Below are 14,706 nucleotides of genomic sequence, written 5' to 3' on the forward strand. Positions count from 1 at the left end.
AACCGAGGACCTCAAGACCAGATTAGATGAGCTCAACCAACAAATGACAGAATTTGAATTCACTTTGAAGCAGAGCAAACTCAATAAATTGAGCAAAGATAAAGATAAATTCACACCTGAAGGAGCTTATCCATACACTAAGGCCGACTATGTATCCATGAACAAGAATAATGACACAGATAGTGATGGGTCAGATATAAGTTCAGCCAGCTCAAATTCCAGCGGTGGGAAAAGGAATCGCACGAATAGAGGCGGCTGGAGGCAAAGGCGACAACAGTTCCCAAGACAACGAGGGTGGAGAGGATACCCACCCCAGTATCCCCAATACATGGGACAGACACCATTCCAGCCATTCCAGTTCAACCCTCCTACTGATGCTCAGGGCTATCCACAATGGAACCAAGACTTTAATGGAGGCTTCTATGGTCCGCAACCGTTTTTAGGCTCCCGCCCAGGGACACGGGGAAGGAACCGGAAAGGCAACAACGTCACATGGGAGGAGAAAGATCAAGAGAACCCCCGGCAAACCAGGAGCATGACAGGCTCCTTGCCCAACCAAGCATCAACCAGCAACCAGAGAGGGACCTAGTTGTGAATTTAACTTCTAAACCACTGACGAAAATACAACAACAGGTACTAAATAAAGGCTTGGGTTTCGTGCCAACACAAAGACCAGACATCTTCAAGGTGAACATTGAAATACAGGAATTTGTACGAAAATTGAAACTACAAGCTTTTTTTACAGATAAACCATCACAAGCCTTGACAACAGACACAGGTCTTAGACCAAAATCTACCTTCACGCTTCCTGACTCAGTACTTCCTATTGAGCTACTTGCATTTGAAAAGGCCGTTATGACAGAGGTCAACCAATTGGATGTGTCCTCCACACGAACTTTTCACAACACGACAAAGGAAGAGCAACTTGCCCTAAAAACCCTATCTGGAGATACTAGTATAGTTGTAAAACCAGCAGATAAGGGGGGAGCTATAGTGTTACAGTCAATCGAGGATTACGATAATGAGTGCATGAGACTCCTGTCAGATAGACGTAACTACATGGTCCTACAACAGGACCCCACGGAAAATCTCAGGACAAGAATCGGGGGTATGATTGAAGAAGGCCTAACACATGATTGGTTGAGTAAGAAGGAAGGAGAATTCCTGGAGCAGAAAAAGCCACGCATCCCATATTTTTACTGTATACCAAAAATCCACAAGGATCTTACCAACCCCCCGGGAAGACCGATAGTATCAGGAATTGGCTCAATTCTAGAACCACTGTCGAGATTCGCTGATGCCTTTCTGCGACCTTTAGTACAATCTACAAACACCTACCTAAAGGACACAAAGGCTGTGTTACAACTATTGCAAGAAACAACATTTGACCCTAAAACCCAACTTCTGATGTCCCTTGATGTGGAAAGCCTCTACACCAGCCTTCCTCATGATGAAACATTGGTGATTATCGAGGAGGTTCTTTTTTCCACACCATGGAAATACCAGACACCACGTGGATTGGTTCTAGAATGCATCTCTCTGGCTTTGCAAAAAAACTTTTTCCAGTACAAAACCACGATTTACCAACAGTGCCACGGGACCAGCATGGGAAGCACATTTGCTCCGAGCCTGGCTGGACTCTACGTGCACCATCTTGACACCAGCAAGATTCTCCATCATCAGAATCCATACAGGTCAAATATAAAATGCTGGAGGAGGTATATTGATGACGTCCTGGTCATCTGGGAAGGTGATCGACAATCAGCTGAGAATTTTCAGGAATGGTTGAATAACCAGAATGCCTTCCTGAAATTCACGAGCACCATTTCAGACAAAACATTGTTTTTTTTGGACCTAAACATTTATGCAGACGAAGGGGTGTTAAAAACCACTATTCATTTTAAACCTACCTCTAGAAATTGCCTGTTGAGGTTTGACAGTTTTCACCCTAGGCACCTAAGGGAAAACCTGCCATATGGACAGTTTTTACGCCTACGGCGCAACTGCACAGAGATGTCTGAATTTAAACAGCAGGCGAATGACCTGAAAGAAAAACTCAAACAACGAGAGTATCCCAAAAGAATCATTGACAAAGCAATGAAGAGGGCAAAAAACAATAACAGAGAAGCATTGCTGGAGGAACGAATCAAGGAACCCTCAGAGAACAAACAACCAATCTGTGTAACAACTTACAACACCATGTCAAATGAAGTGTCCAAAATTGTAAATAAACATTGGAGAATACTAACATGTGGTGAGCTAGATCTGGAAAAACCAATGTTTGCGCATCGCAGGGGACGCAACCTTAGAGACATATTGGTACACACCAGACCAAAACCAACCACAATAGCCTTACAACCATCTATAGGCGTCCAAGGTCACTTTCCCTGCGGAAACTGCAGCAGCTGCCATTTGACAGAAAAACTGTGAAACAGTAAAGGTATTGGATCCTACATCTGACCAACCCGGATCTCAACAATAGGAAAAACAGAACAGGGTGGCTGGACAGGATTATTCGTGAAACAATTCACCAGACACACAGTCAATCTGTACCGTGTGACCACTGGATTTAATTTTCCAAACAAGTTTATTTTTCTTTTTTGAATTCAAAACACCCACTGGTGTCCCGGCGCTCCACCTACAGACAGCTTGTTCCTGGGAGAGAGTGAGCAACACGGACCTTCTGTGGCTTGATTACTTCATTCAGAAAACGGGCCAACTTTAACTGCCGGCCTGAACTGAGGCCAGTGACCGGCCGCTTCCCTCCCTGTGGTCTGCATAGCCAGACCTACACGCGCAAAATAATGTGAGCCGCCCTGATACCTGCAAGCTTCTGAAGCCTGACACCACGCCTTAAGTCCTGCTCTGCGCCTATTGCAGGTGTGAACACGACATACCTACGCCACGGCAACCTTTGTGCCCGCGTGCAGAATCTGTTTCCCAGTCCCTGTCCTGAAGAGAACCTTGAATACTTAGGTTCGAAACGCGTCGACAATACCACCCTGTGGCTACAACAAAGGGTGCCGCTAGGATGTAAATCATACCACCACTCTGTATCCTAGCCTTGCAACCCTATTTAACATTACACCACAGGCTTTCGTTGACAGGCAGGCTTGTTTTTGATCTCAACCCCGCCTGTCACTTGGTTTTTTCAATCTCTAGGACTGGTTCCCGTTTGTTCGCTTATGGATTAATCTCTGCACTGTATATAATTGCAATTTATTTGAATTATTATACATTTGTGATTGTCTTTTGGTGTGTCTAACCAATCTTTTGTTTGCTTCTTTGTTGTAAATTTGTAAATGTGTGCATTTGTAGATACTGTATATATGAACCTTTTGAATTGACAGTGGTTTTGTTTGTGCTTGTGTTTCAAAAAATTGCTGATAAATGTAAAAAAGAAAAATAAACTTGTTTGGAAAATTAAATCCAGTGGTCACACGGTACAGATTGACTGTGTGTCTGGTGAACCATTTGACAGAAAAAAGCACGAGACTCACCTTTCGCAATGGAACTACATGGGAGCAAAGGAGATTCTCGAACTGTAATTCCAAAAACGTAATCTACCTCATAAAGTGCCCATGTAACCTGGAATATGTGGGAATGACCACAAGAGCCATAAAAACGCGAATGAATGAACATAAAAGCAACGTGCGATGTAAGAAAAGCACAACAAAAATGGCAACGCATTTTCTGACTGCCCAACACTGCGTCAATGATTTAAAATGGACGGTCATTGAACAATTACCCTCTGATGTCGGCCTTTTCCAAAAGGAACAACGTTGGGTGTTCAGACTGGGTACCCATCTAAATGGGCTCAACGATGATGTACCCTGGAATCAACTATCAACGTAATATACATCATAATAGGCAAACAAAGGACCCTTGATTTATTTGTCCAGATAACTGTAGCGACCAATGCTCACGCATAATGATCGACCAAAGTCAGTTAAACATCATATCCATTGTAAACACCACTCGACAAAAGTACACACTAACATGAGGGATTTGAAATATTTTTATTATCCGCATTAACAACTGGAACAGCCCATAGTTGTGTATTCTCATAATACCAATGGATTTGTTATAGAACTGACACTATGCGCATGCGTCAGGAACGGACGCATTGTTCCATAGTACGCGTGCGCACAAGAACGATGCAACAGCGGTGCGCACGCTCAGAACTGACACGCGTTCGGAGATAGTCAGTTAGACGCACGTGGGCACAATGCGCATGCGACAGCAACGAACGCTTTGCTTTTCAAACACGCGTGCGCACAGAACGGTGCGCATGCCCGGAATGCAGACACTGATCCCGTGCAAACGCGTCAATTACATACGATAGCCCTGTATAGTTGAAAAGCGGATGCTCCATACATGGACACGTCATTAGTGGCGAAAAACCATACATGGATACACAATCGCTTCCGCCCAATTAAAAACGGGGTATAAATAACCATGACCCGAGCCAGACTCCAAACCAGCGGAGCAGCGTGAGGGGTAAGGCGGCGATCAGAGCGTCCTGTACTTGTGAGTATAATACTAAACAACTGGTGTACAACGATCACCTGTACTCTCCTACTAAAGTAAGTGAGATAGAATGAACTATTAAAGCTGCATTATTCTTCACTACAGATAGCCATTGGAGCAACACCCCGACATTCCTATCTTGCTCATGAAGCCTACAAACAAGCTTCACAAGTATGAAAACAATTCACAATAAACCCTACTATACTATGTGTTTTATGTTGTATGTGTTGTGAGTCCCTTTTTTCAACAGGCTTACTAATAAGCAAATGGTGAGGTTCCAGGTGACTGCACCTGCGTGAACTACCCGCTACATGGGTAACCATTAGGTGTTATTTTTGTCTTTCTACAGGTCATTGTGCTTGTAGCAGACCGCTGTAGGCACACTTAGCCTATATCTAAAAATTCACTTTTCTGTAAATACACATTTTTGTATATAACCTAAGACGTGAGTAGGGAGGGGAGGTTGTGCCCCCGTCCTGAGGAAGGAGCTGGTCTCCGAAACATGTCGACAACAATGCACACCAGAGGTCCTGTTCATTAATATAACAGATTCGACCTCGCCCTGCACTTCTTTTAACAGTACCAGCCAGAGTTCAGAATAAAATTGTTTTTCTTTTTATACTCTAGTGCCAGGTACTTTTTAACTTTTTCACCAAAACCCCCCCACTCACTTAAAAACATACCCCACACACTTACACCACACATTGCCAAGACTATTAGTGCTCCCGCGTAGCCGTAGGTCGCAGCACGCCGCATCCCGATAGAGGGGTGCGAAGACCCCGATGATGAAGCATGACACCAAGGGGCCTTTTGGTGTGTGAGGGGTATTTTATAAAACACTGAGTGCTTCAATACTTCATTGATCACTCCCCCTTTCCCTCTGACTGGTGGATTTCTTTTGTTTACTTAAGTACCATTGTGGAGCGCGAATCCTACTAATTGCTCTACCTCCCCCTTGTGTTTTTTGACATAATTATATGCAACATAATTACACTGCACTCAATGCAACGTACACTTCAAACAATACCACTCAGTGCCACATAATTACACGCCACACAATTACACTCTACTGCATACAACATAGACTCCACACAATACGAATCAGTGCCACATAATTATATACTACATAATTATACTGCGCTCAATGCAACTTTTCTGTTCACTTGTTTCTCTTGAGGCTGGGGAGGTCCAGAGCCTTGAGCAACAATCCTCCAAGACGCTAAGGAATTCATACCTAGACTCAGGATTCCTAGATCCTCCTTCTCTCTTTTACAAACGCTCACCGCAACATACACTGCAAATACCACTAAGTGCCACATAATTACATGCCACTCAATGCAACATATACTCCAAATACCACTCAGTGCCACATAATTACAAGCCACATAATTACACTGCACTCAATGCAACATACACTCCAAATACCACTCAGTGCCACATAAGTACACGCCACATAATTATACTGCACTCAATGCAACATACACTCCGAATACCACTCAGTGCGACATAATTTCCCGCCCCATCATTACACAGCACTCAATGCAACATACACTCCAAATACCACTTAGTGCCACATAATTACACGCCACATAATTACACTGCACTCAATGCAACATACACTCCAAATACAACTCAGTGCCACATGATTACACTCCACATACTTACACTGCACTCAATGCAACATACACTCTAAATACCACTCAGTGCCACATAATTACACGCCACATAATTACACTGCACTCAATGCAACATACACTCCAATTACCACTCAGTGCCACATAGTTATTTGCAACATAATTACACTGCACTCAATGCAACATACACTCCAAATACCACTCAGTGCCACATAAATACACACCATATAAATGCAACACACACTCCACACAATACCACTCAGTGCCACATAATTATATGCTAAATAATAACACTGCTCTCAACGCAACATACACTCCAAATACCACTCAGTGCCACATAATTACATGCCACATAATTACACAGCACTCAATGCAACATACACTCCAAATACCACTCAGTGCCACATAATTACACGCCACATAATTATACTGCACTCAATGCAACATACACTCCGAATACCACTCAGTGCGACATAATTTCCCGCCCCATCATTACACAGCACTCAATGCAACATACACTCCAAATACCACTCAGTGCCACATAATTACACGCCACATAATTACACTGCACTCAATGCAACATACACTCCAAATACAACTCAGTGCCACATGATTACACTCCACATAATTACACTGCACTCAATGCAACATACACTCCAATTACCACTCAGTGCCACATAGTTATTTGCAACATAATTACACTGCACTCAATGCAACATAAACTCCAAATACCACTCAGTGCCACATAAATACACACCATATAAATGCAACACACACTCCACACAATACCACTCAGTGCCACATAATTATATGCTAAATAATAACACTGCTCTCAACGCAACATACACTCCAAATACCACTCAGTGCCACATAATTACATGCCACATAATTACACAGCACTCAATGCAACATACACTCCAAATACCACTCATTGCCACACAATTAAACGCCACACAGTTACACTCTACTGAATACAACATACACTATATATGCAAACAACAAGAATCCACCAAATGAGGTGAAGTGTTCCCTACAATGGTGGGGAGCACATAGTGTTTTTAAAATACCCCTCACACACCAAAAGGACCCTTGGTGTCATGCTTCATCATTGGGGTCTTCGCACCCCTCTACGGGATGCGGCGTGCTACGACCTACGGCTACGCGGGAGCACTGATAATTTTACTATGCGTGGTGCATGTGGGGATTGGGTGTGAGTATGTGGTGAGGTAATGTGAGTAAGTGAATGTTTAAAAAGTACCTGGCTCGTGGGGTAAGTCAGAATTAATTTAATGAGCCCCCGGGCTGGTACTGTTAAAAAAGGGTGCAGGATGAGGTAATGATGTGATATTAGGCACAGTACCTCTTTGGGTGCGTCAACATGTTTCAGAGATCAACTCTTTCTTCAGGACAGGGTACACCACACCCCACCTTACTCACGTTTATTTAATCAAAAAAGTGTATTTATACAGAAGTGAATAGTAGTACTATAATGTTCCTACTAATTGAATAAAGTTACGCCAATATGCAAGTAACTTTTTGTCTTAGGTACAATGCCCCAAGAGCCTTCAAGAACGTTGGGGGTCAGGCTGGCCCAATGGCTCGGATTACAGCAGTAGCAAAGTCCTTGTGCCCCCGAACGCGGCTCCGCAGTGAATATAATTACACTGCACTCAATGTAACATATACTCCAAATACCACTCAGTGCCACATAATTACACTCCACATAATTACACTGCACTCAATGCAACAGACACTCCGAATACCACTCAGTGCGACATAATTTCCCGCCACATCATTACACAGCACTCAATGCAACATACACTCCAAATACCACTCAGTGCCACATAATTACACGCCACATAATTACACTGCACTCAATGCAACATACACTCTAAATACCACTCAGTGCCACATAATTACACGCCACATAATTACACTGCACTCAATGCAACATACACTCCAATTACCACTCAGTGCCACATAGTTATTTGCAACATAATTACACTGCACTCAATGCAACATACACTCCAAATACCACTCAGTGCCACATAAATACACACCATATAAATGCAACACACACTCCACACAATACCACTCAGTGCCACATAATTATATGCTAAATAATAACACTGCTCTCAACGCAACATACACTCCAAATACCACTCAGTGCCACATAATTACATGCCACATAATTACACAGCACTCAATGCAACATACACTCCAAATACCACTCATTGCCACATAATTAAACGCCACACAGTTACACTCTACTGAATACAACATACACTATATATGCAAACAACAAGAATCCACCAAATGAGGTGAAGTGTTCCCTACAATAGTGGGGAGCACATAGTGTTTTTAAAATACCCCTCACACACCAAAAGAACCCTTGGTGTCATGCTTCATCATTGGGGTCTTCGCACCACTCTACGGGATGCAGCGTGCTACGACCTACGGCTACGCGGGAGCACTGATAATTTTACTATGCGTGGTGCATGTGGGGATTGGGTGTGAGTATGTGGTGAGGTAATGTGAGTAAGTGAATGTTTAAAAAGTACCTGGCTCGTGGGGTAAGTCAGAATTAATTTAATGAGCCCCCGGGCTGGTACTATTAAAAAAGGGTGCAGGATGAGGTAATGATGTGATATTAGGCACAGTACCTCTTTGGGTGCGTCAACATGTTTCAGAGATCAACTCCTTCTTCAGGACAGGGTACACCACACCCCACCTTACTCACGTTTATTTAATCAAAAAAGTGTATTTATACAGAAGTGAATAGTAGTACTATAATGTTCCTACTAATTGAATAAAGTTACGCCAATATGCAAGTAAATTTTTGTCTTAGGTACAATGCCCCAAGAGCCTTCAAGAACGTTGGGGGTCAGGCTGGCCCAATGGCTCGGATTACAGCAGTAGCAAAGTCCATGTGCCCCCGAACGCGGCTCCGCAGTGAATATAATTACACTCCACTCAATGCAACATATACTCCAAATACCATCAGTGCCACATAATTACAAGCCGCATAATTACACTGCACTCAATGCAACATACACTCCAAATACCTCTCAGTGCCACATAATTACACACTACATAATTACACTCTACTGAATGCAACACACACTCCACACAATACCACTCAGTGTCACATAATTATATGCTACATAATCTATCTATCTATCTATCTATCTATCTATCTATCTATCTATCTATCTATCTATCTATCTATCGCCCTCACTCTATCTATCGCCCTCACTCTATCTATCGCCCTCACCCTATCTATCTATCTATCTATCTATCTATCTATCTATCTATCTATCTATCTATCTATCTATCTATCTATCTATCTATCTATCTATCTATCTATCTATCTATCGCCCTCACTCCATCTGTCTAGCTATCTGTCACCCTCACTCTATCTATCTATCTATCGCCCTCACTCTATCTATCTATCTATCTATCTATCTATCTATCTATCTATCTATCTATCTATCTATCTATCTATCTATCTATCTATCTATCTATCGCCCACACTCTATCTATCACCCTCCCTCTATCGCCCTCCCTCTATCTATCTATCTATCGCCCTCCTTCTATCGCACTCAATCTATCTATCGCACCACCACACCATCCCTCAGCATCACCACAGCATCACTCGTCGCCACCACAACATCACTCAGCGCCACCACAGCATCAATCTGTGCAACCATTCAACAACTGGTTCAAATATGTTCTCTCAATGTTTCAAGCTTTATTAAAAATGTCACAAAAAGATGTGAATATTTCACTTCTGTTTTTGGATTTTCGTCACAATAAAATACACTGAACATAATCTTCACAAAAGTGATTTACAAAAGTTTAAGCTACTGCCATTATAAATTACAATAACTTTTATTTAAGTATTAATTATTAAAAAAAATTAAAAGCCATTGTTATTTGTAATATCAATACATCTAAGTCACGTAAATACAACACATATTGCATTACAAATGCTATAGGTGTCACATTTGTGAAAGTTATAACTATTGGCATTGTAAATGACAAAGCTATTAACTTCGCTACTTTCAAAAAACAACACATAAGTAAAAAATGTGTCATTTAAAATACCAATAGCTCAAACTTTCCTAATGTGAGACCTATTGCATTGCAAATGTTTGTTTAACTTTTAACGAATAACTTAGTGATCACACACAATGAGATTTGAAAGGAGGGGAAAGACTCACATGAGAGTTGTGACCCTCATGATCCATACACTGTAGAGTACCTTTGCTGGTACAAACATTGATTTACCACATATACTTTACCTAAGTATGCTTTATGAGAAATACGTATTCCCAAATTAATGAATGTGGTGCATTTTGCACGGTTTTGATTGCTAACACACAAGAGGCACAAGTTATCAGATACCCTTGACGAGTAATACTACATGGGTGCCATGCAGGAATACAGTGTCTTTTTGCATTAATATTTTATGGTGAAGGTGACACAAAGAGGGAGTATTATATCACACACTGCATTTCATCACTTTTATGCTACGGTAACTATTGTACCATTTTCTCTTACAGATACAGTGTACTGGTAAAAACCACTGCACTGAGACCGCATATTTATGGCCTTTTCACTTCTGGTCCTGAATAAAGCCTTGGAATTTATATGATAGTGGCTGAAACATGTAGACCAACCAAAGGATGTATACGATCAATTGTATCTCTTAGACATCCGCATTTCGTTTTTAACCTTGCCCAAGGGCCCCGCTATTAAAATTCCTCCTGGTTAGGACGGGGATCCTGGAGACAATTTTAAAATTCCCCTTTTTCATTGACTTTCACAACAAAAAACTTGCTCCGCTGTAAACAGGAGTTGTAGCACACCTAGGATACATTTGGCACCCTAGGTGGGAACCCAATGTTGAAGCAAGCCACCAACTACGTTGGTGGGTCAGGGTTCTTCTTAAAAACCTAATGGTTTTTTAGTAATATTGCTTTTGGATGCAGTTGAGTTTGAGAGGGCCCATCTCCATTGTTGAAACTGATTACTTTGGGGAAAAGGATGTGCTCCTTTTAATCCTCGCTCTTTACTTGTTGATACTAACCTTATATAACGGCATGTTTCATAGTAAGGACTTTGCATAACCATATAATGCTAGTCCTACGGTAACAATCTATTTTTTCTTGAAGGGCACTCTGCCACCTTTTTGTAATGTCTGTGCTATATAACATCGCATAAATAAATAAATAAATAAATAAATAAATGTGTAACTGTAGTGGGCTTACTCTGTCTTGGTCAAAATATTGACCTACAAAAATACCTCTTCCACATTATTGGTTATCACCAATTGTTACGGTAAGTAGATATGGAGTTAAGAAAATTAAATGTATCTAAATATACTTAATGTCATAAACGTATTCTTATCTATATATACTTACCTGGTAGTTTAGTGGTAAATAATATAGAGGATACAACATTTCTGAAGGTTAATATTTTGGCTGACAAATGGTAACATACAGCCGGCACAATGGAGAGCAGTATATTAATGTTTATACTTTTTTTTACATGTGTTTCATTATGTTTTTAGCAATTATTGTTATCCCCGTGCACTCATACGTTTTCTTATGTTTATTGGTTCAATTAATCAATGTTCATTTTAGGCGCTCATTAGTCGCACGTCGTCTGTCCGTGCCTTTCAATATCAATATATTGTGTGGGGAGGATTGCCTACCCGACAATAATGCGCGCACATTTTTCTCATGAAACACTCGGTTTCTTCACCAAGTTCCAATTTCTTTCTTTCAATGTTCATACTCCACAACAAGAGTTTAATTCGATTCCATAAGTTCAAATCAACATTTCATCTGCTGGCATAATACATCACTTATGTCGCAATTCAATCAATTCTGATTGCAATTGTTCATCTCTACCCAATGCATTTCGGGTCAACAACAACGGACCCTTCGTCAGGGATCTGCTCTTATTCCATGTAAGAGATGAACAATTGCGAACAGAATTGATTGAATTGCGACATAAGTGATGTATTATGCCAGCAGATGAAATGTTGATTTGAACTTATGGAATCGAATTAAACTCTTGTTGTGGAGTATGAACATTGAAAGAAAGAAATTGGAACTTGGTGAAGAAACCGAGTGTTTCATGAGAAAATTGTGCGCGCATTATTGTCATTATGTTTTTAGTCATGGTATCACAGTATCATTAAGTGTAGTTTCAAGCACAGTGAAACCTTACAACATGTCACATACAGAATATCTGTATGTTCTAACATTGCAGTTAACGTTGTGCTGCTCGTTTCAAAATATTATAAGCAAACACATAAACATGTCATTATAACATGAAAGCTTTGGACTCTGCCCGGATAGGAGTATATCGTGTCTTCTGATGAATGTTGGCCATGGAGAACCTTTCCCCAATGTGGCACATCCTGCGGGGGTGTTGCTCGAACAGGAGAGGTAGTCAGTCGGTGTTGGAAAGGAGGCCCATGTGTGAGTTGGTTGCGGTGGCGCAAAGCGGTGGGGATCAGGCCTTATAGTGACATTGCGATACAAAAGGGGATGATGGACGGAGCGTTTGAGCAAATCAAACGCTCACCCCCAGTCAACTGATCTGGGTTTAATCCATCACCATTCTTTAGCTCACTCAGCCACCCCAGTTCAGACATGGCCATTTGCAAATCAGTCTGACCCTGTGCCTCATGGGAACAGTCCAGCCCGAACTGCCAAGCCATGTCTTCCCTGGACCGGAAACAAGCATCCTGGGACCGGTTTCGGATTCGTAATCCTCATCAGCCAGGCTATCTTGAATCCAGTGGCCAAGTGAGCAAGGGACTCACGTCTGAGCATACCCTGCCAACTTAGGGCGAACAAAGCGATACAAAAGGGGATCAGGCCTTATGGTGACATTGACAGGATGGTGTGTGTGCTGGTTAGTTCTTACAGGCCTCTACGTTCCGTGAAATTCTTCTGGGGACAGCCATCATATCTGTTATCATGTAGGCATGATCCTATGTGGGAGTGTGCTGATGTGATTTAAAGGTGGACGTGCATAGTTTATTTGGTTCAACATGAAGCAGAGAGGTCTCCCAACATTCCCCGCCAGTATATTACTCTCCCTTCATGCGAAGCAACTTGAGGGTGTTGGCCTCCGCTCGTGTCCACGTTAGTAGTGTGGTTAGTCAACACTGGAGATCAAGAGGGGCAGGCACCTTGCACTCCGTTGCCACCTGTCTTTTAAATAAAACAAAGGCAAGATCGATGAATCTGTGAAGATGCATATCGCCTTTCGCCCGGGGCGTATCCCCAGCAGGCAGGATTCAGGTGTGGGCACAAGATTGTGCACTGCAAGTTCAGCCACCCTTACAGTAATTGTTTGCCAGACCAGGAATAGCGCCGGACAGCCCACACGATGTGGTACAACCCAGCGTTTAGTAATTTACATCGATGACACTCAGGGGATAGTGCTTGGAACATGCGCTTGATATGTTGAGGGAGAGGTGGGTGTGATAAACATAATTGAATTGTGTGAAGCGAAGCCTATGATTACGGGATGCACCCTTCACCATCTGAAGCCCCCAGGACCAGGCCTTATCCGACAGAGGCTGCTGCAAATATTGTTGATACCTAAAACAGATCTTATAAACATTGCTCCTGTACGCAACCCTTAAAGAGTGTAATTTGACATAGAAGGAGTTATAAAGTTGGTCATTGTATGTTTTTAATTAACTACTTCCATGGAGAGACCCCCAAAGGCATGGGGCAACACCTTTAAAACAGATCATTTAGTAACAGACTGACCCTCAAGGTAGGCTTGAACACTCACCTGCAGGTATCTGGGTGAAATATTTTTTGTTTGATGAAGCAGCTCTCAAGGCTCTCCTTACATTCGCAGGTGCAGTTCTGTGGATTTAAAACGTGATGCCTGGAACAGGTTCGCTTGCAGACACATTGACAGGAATCCTCAAACTCCATGTGTGGACCACAGAGAGGCAACTCTGCAATGTACAAAACCTCCCATTAATCAAGTGCATCAAATCTTGCGTCTTGTTATACGGATCCCTCGTACTGTCCTCCAACGTTCCATAGGAGTGGGACCACAATTATTCAGTGGCTGTTGGCATGGACACAACATGAAGAACCAAATTATCTTCCACACAATTCTGATCAAGAATAGTTCTCAGAAAGTATGTCATGCTTGGTGTATTTTGTCATGTAACACAATCTCAAAATTGATCTTTGTCCTCAGTTTGAGGGTTCATTTAGATCAATGGGCTTGATAGCCACAGACCACTTACCTAAGTGGTGGCCGAAACTTCAAAGCTCTAAGGGGCTCATTCCTGGTTCATTGCAGTCCCATGTTCTAATCGCAGAGCTGATATAACCTGGTACCTCAAAGTGTGGTATTTAGTAGGCATGCAGTTCTGAGTTGTGGACCCGGGAATGTGACATAATGTGTGGCCTGTGCCACAGTGTCAAAACATCGGAAATATGTGCTATTTAGATGCACAATGAGATTACTTGTACAAGAATATACTCAT

The 14,706-nt window shown here is 42.1% G+C and overlaps 1 protein-coding gene across 1 annotated transcript in view; it reads right to left on the reverse strand.

Moving 5' to 3' along the window:
• Positions 1-14,706, reverse strand: part of VEGFD (vascular endothelial growth factor D) — a 478,050-nt gene that overhangs the window by 61,775 nt on the left and 401,569 nt on the right. Inside the window, exon 6 of the mRNA XM_078656086.1 lies at positions 13,992-14,163. Within this exon, the coding sequence (XP_078512212.1) occupies positions 13,992-14,163 (172 nt within the window). The remainder of the gene's footprint in view (positions 1-13,991; positions 14,164-14,706) is intronic.

This window comes from Lissotriton helveticus, chromosome 8, assembly GCF_964261635.1.
Source record: "Lissotriton helveticus chromosome 8, aLisHel1.1, whole genome shotgun sequence".
NCBI classification, from domain to species: Eukaryota; Metazoa; Chordata; class Amphibia; order Caudata; family Salamandridae; genus Lissotriton; species Lissotriton helveticus.